This window comes from Pagrus pagrus (genome assembly GCF_965226575.1).
Source record: "Pagrus pagrus genome assembly, chromosome: 18".
Taxonomy (NCBI): Eukaryota; Metazoa; Chordata; class Actinopteri; order Spariformes; family Sparidae; genus Pagrus; species Pagrus pagrus.
Genome location: NC_140202.1, coordinates 14,648,348 through 14,663,537, shown reverse-complemented (window position 1 = coordinate 14,663,537; position 15,190 = coordinate 14,648,348). Strand labels below are relative to the sequence as shown.

Below are 15,190 nucleotides of genomic sequence, written 5' to 3'. Positions count from 1 at the left end.
AAATTCATCCATCAGCTAGCTACTTTGGTTGCCCCTCCAAATTCTTGTGATATGACTGTTGAGTCCGAGCTTGCAGGAGAAAGAAAAACAAGTGAAAAGAATAATTAGAAATTTTGGGTAAGACGCATGTTCACTGAGAGTTAGATGAGAAGATTGATACCACACCCCTGTGTAAGGTAGCCTAATTATGAAGCTACAACCAGCATCCGGTTAGCTTAGCTTAGCATGAAGCCAAATTAAGGTAATTGTCAGCCTACTTTTATTCTAAAACATGCTTCTCCGTGCTTCTCAACTTACTCTAAACCAACGAGCTGTTTCTAGTCTTTGTGCTGAATTAAGCTTATCGTCTGCTTGGGGTAGATTGATAAAAAAAACAGTCTGCTGTTCTTTCCGTCAGATCTTAAGTCTGTTTACTGCAGCACAGTTAAAACACACAATCCTGTGGGGGATTATTTCCCAACCATTCAACCGGCCCGTCGAGTCAGTCCTGCTGTGTTGGTCCAGTGAGTTGGTTTGGTCTTATCTCAATCTGGCTCAGACTCCTTATCTCCATAATCAGACTCTAATCAGCCAGCTTTGTCCAGACAACAAGGGGCCAACATCAGGCTAGGAGCACCCTGAGGCCTCCCCGGTGTCTCAGCCATAAAAGTGTAATTTGTAGACCGGGCATGCCCTTTCAAGTCAGCGGTAGTGGTATGGCTGAATGGCAAAGGAATCACATTCAAACATATGTGGAGCTTGTTGTACGTTCGTTCGCGACCCTTGTATTATTTTCTGCGATGAAAATGAGTGTTTTTTTTATTATTACTTTCTGTTTTTTTGATAAGACTCTGAGTTTCAACATAATTAGATTTTTTTTATATTAGGAATTTTAAGATATTAAGACAGATATTTAAATATTTTTATTACCCAAGCTTGGGCATCAAGCTTTAAGTTTTAGATTTTTTTCATCCCCCCTTTTCTTTCACAGCAACAGGAAATAATGTGAGCAGTGGGGGCTGATGTGTGACTGAGGTCTCTGGCTCATATCAGAACATCGCTGGTATTTGGTCTGCTCTTTCTCTCCAACCACAGACTCATTGACTGCGACAAGTCCTGACTTTACAAATCCGTCAGCCTGCCACCCAGCAGTGCTGCTCTTATCTCAACCTCACCTTGGTCCTCCTGGGAGGCACAGATGGCAAGCCCATTCGTGTGCAAACCACAGATTCAGCTCTGATTGTCCTGATGACCGCCTTTGTCTTACAGTCATGCCCCCGCTCTCACCATAAGAAAGGGCTGGTAAGTAAGCTAATTTACATGTATTAATTAAGACTCATAATGAGCTCAGCATGACGGGGCATTTGAATGCATTCCTCTGGTATTGTGCAAACTCTGCGGAGCTCCGTGGGTTTGCTGTCTCATCCATTCAGATGGGCTACAGATTGTAGATGTGGGGGCACGCGAGCAGATAAAGGATTTAAACACACACAAAACCAGGTCAGTATACACATGCAAGTTTCACCTCCCCCACTGACACACACACACACACACACACACACACACACACACAGACACACACATGAAGGTGCTAATGAGAAATAAACAGGCTGTTACTTATAGTACTTACAGCTAGACTTAAGGTGCATTATGTGGTTTTGGGGAAGACATTTAAATTAGAAGAGAAAGATAATTATTGACTGATTTTTTTATGCCTAAACAAACTAAATGAACAACCTGACCTTAGAGGACAACACAATTTTATACTGTTTTACTTTGTTTATATCTGGCGGACCCTGCCACCTTTCTAGCTTCGAACAGTGTTCTGGGGACCTTATTTTCCTCCGAGAGCAGCTTGTTTAATCACTTATGGAAATTTTGTATTATTTTTTTGTATTAAATTTTGTTTGTATTATTACCTCATTAGTATTGTAAATTTGGATATATTGTCCAAAACTACGTAGTGCCCCTTTAATACAATAAAAATGCAAATGACCACAACAGCAAAAAAGTAGAAACAATACCTTTATATAATTACAAAACTGTACAATTACAAGAAGTGAAGTATAAAAAAACACTGACGTGAAATAATTTTTCATTGAAAATATAAGTTTCACCCACAAGGTGCACGTAAGCTATAACGCACAATCATGTAAGAACAATTACATTTCATTGGATCATATAAATATTTATGAACTAAGCACTATAAACTAAGTTTACAAAAGCATGTAAAAACAGACCGCTCTGGAATGGTTCTAATCGTCTTCGCTCATTGTTGATGTGTAAAAAACTTACATGGTTGTTGCCGTCTCATACCACAGCGCAGCTAAGCCGGAGAACCATGAAAAAACAGCCACAACCTCAGCGCATTAACATCAAAGTGTATTTGTATAAGAGCTTGTTTTCTTTCTCGTCCTCAGGCTTCAAACGCTGAGCTGCGGCGGCTGTTCTTATTACCTCTTTGGCTTAAAAAATCCTACTACGGGGACCCGGCCTCACAAGGAAAGCCAACACACATGGCAAATAAAGACAAGGTAGAAAAAAAAAAAACATGTCGAGGGCACAAGGCTCTCCCCTCCTAAATTGTACCTGAAGGGAAATCCCTTTAAATAGTAGTTGGCAAAGGCAGTGAACTGGCAGGCACATCAAACAGTCACTGAGCAGAAGCCCTATAAATACATCACATTCACTTGCCTCGCTTCAAACGCCTCCTCCTCGGCCCGGCCTCTGCGCTCCTCCTGCAACGCCACCGAGCCGGGTCGCGTTCAACACGTTCGCGAGGAGGACGTTTTCTCATCTTAAGCGCACATCACTGACTGCATGTTATCTCTCATCCTGCTCGACCAAAACAGTTCTGCTCGCTCCCCTGCCTCACACCGTGGGCGTTTCAGGAGCTGTGGTTTTCTTCACGTACACCTCCGATGTCCCGTCAGGCACCAGATGAGCGAAGCTGCTCCTGAAGGAGGCCAGGAGGCGACCTGCAGAGCATGAAAAAGAAGAAAAAAAGAGAGGAAAAAAGCCATGTTAAACACATCTGCAACATCAATTCATGTTTCGACTTGATATCCTTAATTACTGTATACAGCTCCACATTCAAAAGCTTCAAGAAAAGATCAAGGGAGCAGTGGCTGTTTACTCAGCAGTCTCAGTCATGTGATGGACATGATTTACTGGGTAATTATATGTGCTAATTACAGAGCATTTTCATCATGTGTGCATGATTGTGCTGATTTAACTTGTGTAATGAGATTCATTCAGAACAAAGTGAGCTGAAGAGAGAAAACAAATGTAATAAAAAAAATAAAACAGATGAAAGAAGGAGTTCATGTGCGTCTTCACTGACCCGTCCAAGTCTTCTGTCCCGTCAGAGCGAAGCTGCTGCACTGAGAGTGGGAGTTACAGATGAGCGCTGCCTCTCTGGCGCTGTGCACCGACAGCACGCAGCCCTGCTGGCTGTACGACGGCCAGCAGCGATACTCCACGTTCCCAGAGGTCCCCATGCCTCGCATCACGGTGTAATCTAGCCACAGAAAGAGGAGATGCCACTTCAAAACATGAGGCGACTGAAAGATTCTGAAGCGCTCTCTGAGGATAAGATGAAAGTTTAATGATCCCCGAGGGCGAAACGGATACTGTGCAGCGTCGAATGACGAGAATACAGATAAGAACGCCAAGAAGAGCGAGCAGGAAAACAGGTTGAAGGTGAAGCGGCAGCGTCTTTATCATGCAGCTGCAGAGCTTGAGCTGACTCAAAGGGATTCTTAATATGGCTATGACTGACAGTTAAAAGGTAAAAGATACATCAACATATATTCAGCTGCTTCATGTTGACTATAATTTCTAGTGGCCATTTGCCTGCAGTAGCAGCAGCAGAAGGATTAATTTAGTGCAAAGCTGTTTAACAAAAATGAGACGTCAGTGAAACAATTTGAGTCCTGTGAAAATGTAGATATATTGATGGAAGAAAAATGAAATAACAGCCCTGAAATGTCCTTAATAATTATTCTATATCTGATGCAGTTAAAAGTTACCACGAGCCTTTAGATTTGGCTTTTATTTTTTTCTGCCAGCCAGTTTTGATGACAAATTTCCCATTAACATAACTTTCCAGAGCCCAAAATGATATATTTATATTGCATGTTTTTCCTGACTTACAGTCCAAAACACAAAAATATTTAATTTTACTTTCAAAAGTGCAAATCCTCAAAACTGATGAGCTGGAACCAGAAAACCTTTGGTAATTTTGCTCAAAATAAAGCAAAACAGAATAGTTGCTGATCTTTTCTCCGCCAATAAATTAACTACTAACCGTTTGAGCAATGACAAACACAAATTTTCCTTTGATACATATGTCAAAGCCAATGTCTACTACAGATTGATAAAAATAATCTACATTGACACTATTTTTATAGCTTTTCTTTGACAAACTGTTGCTCCGCACTGGAAGAATCGCTAAATCCCTTCTCTTCACCTCTCTCCTGCCCAACATTTGCGTTACATTCATCATCATAACTCTTTCAGTCAGACGTCTTGTGGATCGGGCCTTAAATCATCTGCTACACATTAGCGGGAGCCATGAGAAAGAAGTATGCACACATGTGCCGGCACACACACACACACACACACGCACACACACACACCAGAAGAGGACAAAAGCCTCGTCTGTGAGTCTGTACGGAGGAGGCACACGGTTACAAACTGTTAACCTTCCTAAATGGCAGGAGCCGGTGTGTGTGTGGGGGTATTGTTAAAGAGGAAAAAGACACGAGGATCTGAATTCTGGGCCCGAGACAAGGGAACAAGGAGAAGGAGTGTTTCGAGGATCCTTCTCAGGGGAGAGGAAAAATGAGGCCTGCTGGGGAGCGAGGCCTCAGCTGCTGAGGAGATAGAGACGTATGAATATAAGCTCTTTGTGTCTAAGATGAATGACGGGACAACAGCCTTCCCTTCATATTAACATAAAGAATATTGAACGTTTGCGGCAGGGCTCAGGACCTAAATGAATTTGCTCGTTGCCTTTCAGCACACATCTGAACTTGCATAAAAAGCTGTTTTTAAGATCCTACGTCTTTATGAGATTCTGGCCTCCTCCAACAAATCAAAGATGATGTCAACAGTGGAAAAGTTACATCCACATAACCAATGAATCTCCATCTGTCAGCAATTTCAAATTAAGACTTGGGATCTGATGATGTCTTTCTTACAGAGACACACACAGACACACACACACACACACACACTAACACACTGTGGTTGTCTTTGAGCTGCGTTGCCATTTGGCTTCTTCTGTCAAGCGCAGTTATGTCTTTGGCTGCAATCTCTCTTTTGAGGGGAGACAAGTTAATGAGCCCATATGTGTTTTTTTTAAAGCAATAATCTTGGAGATTTTCATTTAAATGTATGTTAAGTCCCTATCTATCAGCAAATGAGGCAAACACAATGATGATTGAGGCAAAGGCCCATTGATCAAAGCACTTGCATTCGCCGTATTACGAACTAACATTCCTGGGAAAAATCACCAGCAGGGCACAATTAGTGACCTGTTTTTCATCACACAGCGGTGGTTGGTTGCAGAGACGGTAGGCGACACGAACGCGACAGACTCGCTCTGGAAGCGGTGGACTGTTTTTTCCGGTCCCTGCTCGCGTCGAGAATAAACTGCGGTCACTGTGGTCGAACAATCAAAGAAAAGTTCGATGACTAAAGTCAGTGAAACAACGGCAAAGGCATCACACGAGAGACACTGTTTGGATCTCGAATGAAACAGAGATTGTTACCATAATACACAATGTTTTGTTCTTCATCCTCTGTTTGTTTGACAATTTAACAGTTTAACACTTTAGGAAACACACCCATCTGTTTTCTTTGTGAGGGTCGGACAAGAAGATCAATACCATTCTCATGTCTATGTGTTAATATGAAGCTAACACCGGTAGCAGTGGATTAGCTTAGCTTAGCACAAAGACTGGGAGCAGAGGGAAACGGGTAACCTTTCTCTAATTCATGGTTAAACAAATCCAAATACTGGAAATCGAATAAAGCCCCACCATGTGGCAGTAATTGAGGGAGATCCAAGCAACACCTTATGACTTGTACTCACCATTTTACAGGTGGTTACACGCTGCGCTATGTCTTGGCAGGGGCCAGGAACCTTCCTCTAAAATGGTTTTATCTCTTGACAGAGGCAGGCTTAGCCGTTTTCCCCTCGTCCAAGTTGGTATTCTAGGTCAAGCTAAGTGCCTGCTAGCTACACATATACCGTTTCTTCAAGTTTCCAGTGAGAATGATGATAAGTTAAGCCAACTGGCCACTGGCTATAGCTGTATATTTAACAAGAGAGAGACCGAGAGTGTAACTGTATGAGAGTGGTATAAAGTTTCTCATCCAAGTCATCCAATAAATAACCTCAAATGCATTTCCCAATCTGAAAGAGGCTAAATTAAGTTCAACTTAATCAACAAACTCCCCCAGTATGACGAAATGACACACACACACACAGACACACACACATTTTTTTGAGGTCTTATCACACACACTTAGCAGCAGCAGGGTTGACTCATGGCACCTCCTTGTTAAGCTAAAACATTCCCTCCTGGTGTCAGCCTCAGCGCCCAGGCCTCTTACCCTGAATCTGTGATTAAATTCACAAAGCGCTGCTATATAAACAGTCCAGCATCTGGGGGACGGAAAATCTCACCACAGGAACGCAGCCAGTCATTCTGTTATTAATATTTCATAGAGCTGAGAGGAACGGCGGGAGAGGGGGGTGGGGGTGGGGGGCTGAAGGGAGGCGAGTTGAAGAGAAGAAAAGTGAAGGACTTTCAGTGCTTATACTGAAAGAATACAAAAGTGGCCTGGAAAGTTTGCAAAGAAATAACTGACTATAACTATACTCAAAAGGCAAATTTATTTTGTTTTTTTCATATAAATATTTCAAAAGCTGAACAAAAAGTTTGCAAGAAAATCTCTTTACGACTATCCCAAAAGCAAACAGAACGTTTCTTGTGTAAAGAATAGCTTCATGTAATCCCAGCACTGTTTTTTTAAATGAACGCCGAGCTGTGCTTTCAGAGCCAGAGACATGCAGGATTAATCCCACTTTGTTGGTCTTGTCCTTCTCATTCCAGCTGCCTAATAAACCTGTCAAAACAGCCTGAGCGTGGAGAAACACCCCGACCCCCCTTCATTTTTTTAAAGATACAAAATGAAAACAGGGGTGTAGACTGTCTGAGGGGAACAAAAAAGCCAATTCTCCCGAAGAAAAAAGAAGAAAAGGGTCTCTACAAGAGGGCCCACTGTATCTTATAAAAGCTGCCTTCATTCCTGCGCTCTTACCTCTGATTATTGATGGAGGCAGGTTGTCCAGGTGCAGGCCAGACTTGTAGAGTAGGAGGATGTGTTCAAAGGCCTCCAGCGTCTGATTGATGTCAGCTTTCAGCTCCCCTGGACACACATGATGCATTCAATCTTGTAAAAGATCTAACTGACAACAGGCATAAAATCATATCCATCCAATATGGATGATTTGTTTGTTCCCCTCTCTATGCTCTCCCGTAGCGTGATCACAACACAGAACAAATTGTATTCATTACGGTGTTACATGTCGTGAAGCATCTTGTCGAGCTCATTAAAAAGAAGCCCTTAGAGTGAGGCATGTCATCACACGACTACAATGATGGAAAGATTTGCTCTCTGATCTTCAATAGTTAACGTCCCATCATGTCAAGACGTCTCTCGTCCTCACCTGTTGAGTTCATGATGTGGTCTACCAGGTGTGTGAGCCCGGGCGGGGCCTGGTGCGGCAGCAGGTAGGTGAAAAAATACCTGGGGCCAGGCAGAGACAACTTATTCAGTCAGACAGAAAGAAGACAAGCCCAATCACATAGTTCCCCAGAAGATGATTTGTCTCACACGGGTGTTAAAACAAACAGTCCATAAAGCTGTCAAAAATCTTAAGGCTTTTTTAAACAGGCAGGACTCCTTTTTTCCACTGAAACTACCAATTTATTCATCACACATCCTCCATCAAATTTCCAGCTGTATTTCTTTACAATCAACAGCATTTTAGGTGTCACTTGGACCATATATTTAAGCAATCATCCATGTAGCTGCTACTCCTTCCATTCATCACACGTCTATCATGTCGTAAAACTGTCGCTTTTCTTACCTATAGGCGTTGTAAATGTTCCTCTTCTCACTCAGGCCCTCACACACTCCCCGGGCCGAGCACGGCAGAGTGAAATTTCTGTGTGGAAACTGGAGGGTGCAGTCCGCATCTGTCTGACAGGAGGTCTCCTCAGCGCTGGCGTCATCCAGGTCTGTGAGCTTAAGGCTGCCGGAGACGGTGACAAACTGCCGGGGCTGGAAGTCCAGCAGGGCCACGGAGCCCAGAGGAGACTGGGACAGGAAGTGGAGGAGCCGTACCAGATCCAGACACACCTGGATGAGATCAGACATGCCAAAACCGGATTGGTTAGATTGATGACTATTTAAGTGCACAGATTGTAGTTAAGGAGAAACATATTGTTCTTATACTAGAGTGGAAATAATAAGTCGATTAGTCAACAGAAATGTAAATCAAGGACAATTATGATAATCAATTAAATGCCCCAAAAATGTCTCCAATGTGAGGATTTGCTCATTTCTTGCTGTTTTGTAGCATTTCAAATGTAATATTTTTGGGTTTTCTAATGTTGGCCAGACAAAACATCAATTTAAAGATCTCACCTGGTGATCAGGCAGCTTCAATTGCATATTTAAGGATTGATTTAGGGCTACAACTACAATATTTTCTTTATTATTTAATCTGATGACTATTTTCTTAATTAATCGTTTGGGCCATACAATCCATAATAAAATGGCCACCGTCGAAAATTGCAAAACCTGAGAGCAGTGGATTTGTTTTGCAAATGACTTAAATGACTATTAGATTAACAAATTGTTGCTTATTTTCTGTTGCTTGATAATCTGCTGTTTATCAGGTTATAATTTCAACACTAGATGAAGACCAAACGATTAATAAAAATGTTAGTTACAACCCTACTTTACAGGTTCCCTCCAACTTTTGTCAAATAAAACCTTAAAACAAATGTTTGAATAACCCAAAAATTCTTGGTGGTCAAGCTAAAAACAGACTTGTTTTTTCCTGAAAAGTTGACACTCTGGACAATGTAATTAAGACTCATTAAACAGCTAAAAATGGTAAGTTATTTGCTCGTAAGCCGTTTCAGCAACCGCATTTGCATGCCATTTCCTGAGACTGTTTTTATAGTACAAATTAAATCCTATAATAAAAACAGAAAGAGAAACTAAGTCGGCTACTAAAGGCAAAATAAAGGCATTAGCCAGGGATGGTCAGAGCATGAAATGATCCTGTCACACTACAAACATAGCTGCAGTGTTAGGTAATGCTCCGAGTCTCCTGGACGTCACTTGGTGGGATCGAAGCTCTGTAATAACAGGGCTGGGTGAAACCGAACACCCCCGGATTACTGTAGCCTGCGCAGATGCAACGTAGCTGAAAGGGGCCGAGCAGCTCGAGGGGGGTATTATGAACGGCTATTTGGGTGATGCAGCAGAATGAGGCCCATAGTTGAGATGATACTCTCAGACTGGGATGTTACTTTTGCTAATCCTAAAACAAAGCGTGCGTGCTCAGACATTTTTTTTTTCCTCTTCCAGCCATTCTTTCTTTTCAGACACATTCATGCGTGAAGACACACACACACACACACACACACACACACACACACACACACACACACACACACACACACACACACACACACACGTACTTGTACTTCTGTACTTGTGAGGACCCTCACTGGATTATTGCATTCCCTACTACAACCATCACAGCTAAATGCCTAACCCTAACTTGAGTCTAACGTAACCCTTAAAACCAAGTCGTAATCTTCCAACAACAATTTGTAATTGTGCTGGCAAAATGTCCTCACTTTGCACAGACGTCCTAATGTAGCAACAGTCCTCACTATGTAGCAACTACACACAGAGATTTAGTCGACCCCCATCACAGGTATGCTCACAGTGGGAGTCAACAGAGGCTGAATTTACACTCCAGGGATCCTAGTGTGTGTGTGTGTGTGTGTGTGTGAGAGGGATGACATGACATTCCTAGCCTGCAGTGGATTAACTCCAGGACCCATCTCCATTCCAGCCACGGCCTGATCAAATTCACTGAGGGACAGATGTCGGACCTCCAGGAGTTTCAAATGTCTGCCTCCCTCATCTCTCACCCTTCATCTCTCCTGCCAAGATGAGCAGGAGGGCTCGCACACACACACATGCGTGCACCATGTGTGAGGAAGACTTTGCAGTGTGCAAAGAATAAATGACAGAGCATGCATATCGACAGCTGGAAGTGGGCGCTGACGTGCTTACCCTGAATCGGTCCTCCCAGGGACTCTGGAGCAGCTGGATCATCTGGAGAGGATTCCCCTGCTCCAGAATGACTGTGACTCTTCCTTCCCCTCCTTCTCTTCCTTCTGAATCCCCTGCACAGTGACCCTTGAGCTGTGGAGTGGAGGATAACTGTGGTTAGTCACAGTGGTTAAGAAAAAAAAAGGTCATTATGCTACTGTTTGTATTTTAACTCTGCTGAAAGCAGCAGGCTAACGTGTCCAAAAGTTCTGGAGGTAAATCAAGAGGACACGATGTTCTGCCAGCCTTATACAGTCCGCAGCTCAGACTTGTGACAGTAAAATCGCATTAGCCCACAGGGGGAATGTGCTGTATACACTTGTGAATTAAATCGATTGAGCTGTCGGACACACACCGCCGTCACACGACCGCTGGATGTGAGAAACAAACTCGTCCGTTCAGTTCAAAACTAAATTGGGCTGTAATGGTTTGAGTGTATGAGCGCGGGGGGTTTCAGATGCAACCAAGGATAGTAGAGAGGACAGAGGCACATTGTCTGCTCCTGCCAAACTGGACGCAAAGGTCAGAAGAGGGTCAGTGAATTTAATTTAATTACATGGGAAGGTCCTGCAGAGCCAATGAGGCCTTTCATCCAGCTCACTGTGTGCGAGACAAAGGAAAATGTGAGCAGTGGTACATGGATTATGGAAAATCTTCATTATATACCAGCTGTAGTTCCAGTGTTCAGAAGGGAGCTTCTAATGTCTGAGAATCCTTAACTGTATTGTCTTTACGGCATTTGGACATTAACCTGAAGTTTTTTGGGTGCAGTCTACGAAAAGTTTACTCTAAATGTCCACATGGGCAGGGCTGCAACTAACAATTATTTTCACTGTCGATTAATCGATCAGTAGTTTGGTCTATAAAATGTCAGCAAATGGTGAAAAATATCGCTCAGTGATTAAGAAAGCCCAAGATTACATCCTTAAAAGGTGCAGTATGTAGTTTGAGGAAGACATTTTAAGAGAGGAGACGGAGAGAAACTGACGTCAAAGGAAAACACAATTTTAGACTCTTTTGCTTTGTTTCTAGCTTCAGACTGTGTTCTGGGGACCGTATTCGCCTCTGAGAACATTGTTTATTCAGTTTTGGAAATAAAAAAAACAAAAAAATCTTTTTGTAGGATTACCTTCTTAATATTGTAAATAACAAAAAACGACATAGTGCACCTTTAAATGTCTTGCGTTGTCTGTTTACTCCCACAGAGGAGTAAAGAAACAACTAAATAAAAAGTTGGATTCAGATATTTTTGACTGTTTTTTCTTAAAAAATGACTTAAACCGATTAATTGATTTTAAGGAAAGTGAGCTCTTATGTCAGCTCTGCACACAGGGCAGACAGAGGGAGCGTTTACCTTAATGACGTTCGGATGCTGCAGCCTCTGCAACAGGACTATTTCTTTCTTCAGCTTGTAAGAAACGAGCTCTCGGCAGCCTGTCGGGTCTTTAAAATCCTCCACACACTTCCCCATGTCTATCCCCTGCTCGTTGACCAGCTTTAACGCCACGGGCTGACCCCCGGCCAGCCTCACTTTGACAACCAGTTTGGTGTATCCAGACCCGAGGACCTCCACCGCCTGCATGTCCACCAGAGAATCACAACCCATTTCATCCATATGCGCCTTCCTCGAGCCATGCGTGATCTCACTCCACAGGCTGTTATCCAAAGTCGAGTCTGGAGCTTGTTCTAGTTGGAAGGAATGTCGACTCTCTCCGGGCAGTCCGTTTTCATCATCATCATCATCTTCAGGTAAAAGCAGCGGAATGATTTCTTTGCGCCTCTCGTTCAGTTGGTGGATCAACGCCCCGCGGAGAGACGCAAAGTCTCCCTCATCATCATCACCGGAGAGAGTCGCATTGGAAAAGTGAGATGTCCTCGCTCCAAACTGCTGCACGCTGCTAATCAAAAGTGACACCAGAATAGAAAGAACCACGAAAGCCAGGAGGGCAGCCGCGCGTAAAGAGTTGCCCATCCCGCCGGGCATTTTCCTCTCGTGGCACGGCTACTGCTGCTGGAGAGGGGACGCACGGCGGCCGCAGGCTGGCTACGAGTGAAAGACGCCTGACTTTTCTGCAGGAGAGAAGCGATCAGCTCCTTGTTTCCACCTCCCCGGGAACTCCCTCTAGAGGTGTGTCCTGTGCGCTCGTAACTTTACACCGGCTCAACAACTTTGCAGGAGAGCTCGACCTCATGTTGTCACTCAATCCGCGCGTCAAAGCGCTGTCCGCAGCTGATTTTACAGCCGCAATCACGCACTGCATCCGCGGTCGGACAAAGAATCGCATTAGCCGAATGATAAACGACATCTTTTATCCAACACAGACGCACGAAAAAAGGAAAAAGTGTAACTATTTTAACTTTTTAACTTTAAATGTTGATCACAAAATAATCCTGATTTGCTTGGATTAGTAATCTGGTTGATTTCCCCCAAAATCTAAGATAATGATGGTGTTTGTCTGACATTGACATACTTTTTTTTGTGTTCATATGTTGTACATTATTATGGAGAGAGGGATTGGCTGTTGATACCTTCACAATCTGTCCAACAGGTGGCAGCAAAACACCTGTTTGTCCTCACTCATAAACAACCAATTACACAGATTGATTTCTGTGTTCAGAAACATCACACAGAAACACATAACTCTGCTCTTCGTCCCCACGCAGTCTTCAGGCAGCACTGAGGCTGTAATGAAGTGTTTCCCCTCGCATCACTACTCTACACAGAGATCTGCCACAGGAAATTACTATGGCTGTCACCTCCATACCAGCCAGAAACCAAACCCCCCTCTCCGCAGCCTCTCATTATATGTGTGCCTGCTATCCAGTTTGTGCCTGTGTGGTGTATTTGGGTGTTTTTTCCTCTTGTGTGTGTGTGTATGTGTGTGGCAGGCCGAGCAGTGTAAGTTAATCAGTGTCTGAAGTCAGCGAGGCATTAGCCATGTCAGCTGCAGAGCAGGCTGTTCAGAAAACTCCATGCCAACCACCAACACAGCAGGCCTTTGTTGAGTCCACAGCACAAAAACACTTGAGCATGAAGATCGTTAAGGAGGTCTAAGCTCAAAGGTTCACTTACTAGCTTTCTGAGCTGTCAGTTGCATCCTTTGAACCACAGTTAACAGCTCTGAATCATTCAGATGACACCTAATCAACCGTTTTTTGCTTTCTGTGAATCCGTTTTGAACATCATGGCTCACTGAAGCACAAAATGAAGCTTCATTATTGAGATGAAAATAAAGATATCCCCCCTCCACCGTGTCTGCTTCTCATTAAAAACCATAAAACAGGACTTTTATCTCTCCCACAAAACTTTCTCACACCCTCCTCTTCCTGATCTTTGCCTTTCAATAAATCGTTTCCTTTTCTTTTTCCAAGGTGGCCCTTCAGACACAAGGGCCCAGCGCCATGATTCATATTTATAACCAGAGCCAGACCAGCGGCCGCCTCATTAGAGGAGAGTCACACAGGTCTGCTGTGTCACAGTTTCTCCTTTCTTTTTGAAACGGTCGGCTCTGGCTGACTCTCACTTCTCTTAATAAGTAGCCCAAAGTCATATTCTGCTTCCCTCTGTTCCCTTTTTTCTTCTTATCGTTTCATCTCATCTCTTATCTTCTGAGGAGACAGTGAAGCTTCTTTTTTGGCATCTGCAAATCAATATATGATGTCTTGACAACTTCATACAAAGGCTTTTATTAAAGAGGTTTTCTTTGTAATTGTCCTCCACAACATCTCAGAGGGAAGTATTGTTCATACTTAACTGTGTGTGTTACTGTATGTAATGACTGCAGCCTTAAAACAAAAGATAAGATAATAATCGTTCGATGAAGACTACGCTGCACAATGTCCTAATAAGGAACACTTAATAAAGGATTTATAAATTGAGTAATTGCTAATTTACAAATGCTTTATTGATCAGGAACTAACTTTTATTGAAACAACCTTGGGGTTTGGGAAAAAATCCTTTTCTGTCTGGGAAGAACAAAGTAATAATGTAATCAAGTCATTAATAAATGATAATGTTTCTAATAAACCATCCAGCCTGCAGCTGGGAGAGTTAATAATTAATCAATTATGGGATTTTACTCCAGGGCTGCGCCATATATTGATATTACATTGTTATCGTGATATGAGACTATAAATCATCTTCGATTTTGGATATCGTGATATGGCATGAGCGTTGTCTTTTCCTGGTTTTAAAGGCTGCATTACAGTAAAGTGATGCAGTGTACATGTTACATAAAATAAGATTTTGTGTTTTTTGGTCTAAATAAGTGTTCATGTATGGAGGACTGAAACAGAAAAAAATGAATAAATGAATAAATTAAATGGAAAATTAATTTGGAAAGTATATAAATAGTTGGATAGATATAAGGTTAATAAATACAGAGGCAAAATAAAAATGTCTATAGTCATTCATTTATGATTTTGGCAGTTTCAGTCCTCCATAGTCACAAGGTCCAGCTACTCAAACACATTTTTCCACAACCTGGCAACCCAAAAGTTGTTCTTATTGATCGCTAGTAGCTGATCTATAAAACATTAGTAAATGATTCATCAACCATAAACAAAACCACTTACAAACCCTTCATAAATACTTTCTTATATTTCTAACTTATATCACATGCTGCAGCATTTAAGTTCTTCTTTCTTGTTACTGAAATAATGCATGAAAAAACACAAAGTGAGCACACTTGAGACTTTTAAACCCTCAGTTTGATACTTACATGCATTTACCACCTGTGCTTCAATAAAAGCTCAATAAAAATGCCTCTTC

At 42.5% G+C, this 15,190-nt stretch overlaps 1 protein-coding gene across 1 annotated transcript; it reads right to left on the bottom strand.

Moving 5' to 3' along the window:
* Nucleotides 1–1,991: 1,991 nt before the first annotated feature.
* pkdccb (protein kinase domain containing, cytoplasmic b) lies at nt 1,992–12,617 on the bottom strand. Its single transcript, XM_084380525.1, is given in 10 exon segments — nt 1,992–2,957; nt 3,323–3,499; nt 7,315–7,422; nt 7,724–7,803; nt 8,147–8,418; nt 10,381–10,512; nt 11,774–12,394; nt 12,397–12,469; nt 12,471–12,508; nt 12,510–12,617. Coding segments are annotated over 10 exon segments (1,710 nt in total). The 5' UTR covers nt 12,612–12,617; the 3' UTR covers nt 1,992–2,850.
* Between the last annotated feature and the right edge of the window lie 2,573 nt (nt 12,618–15,190).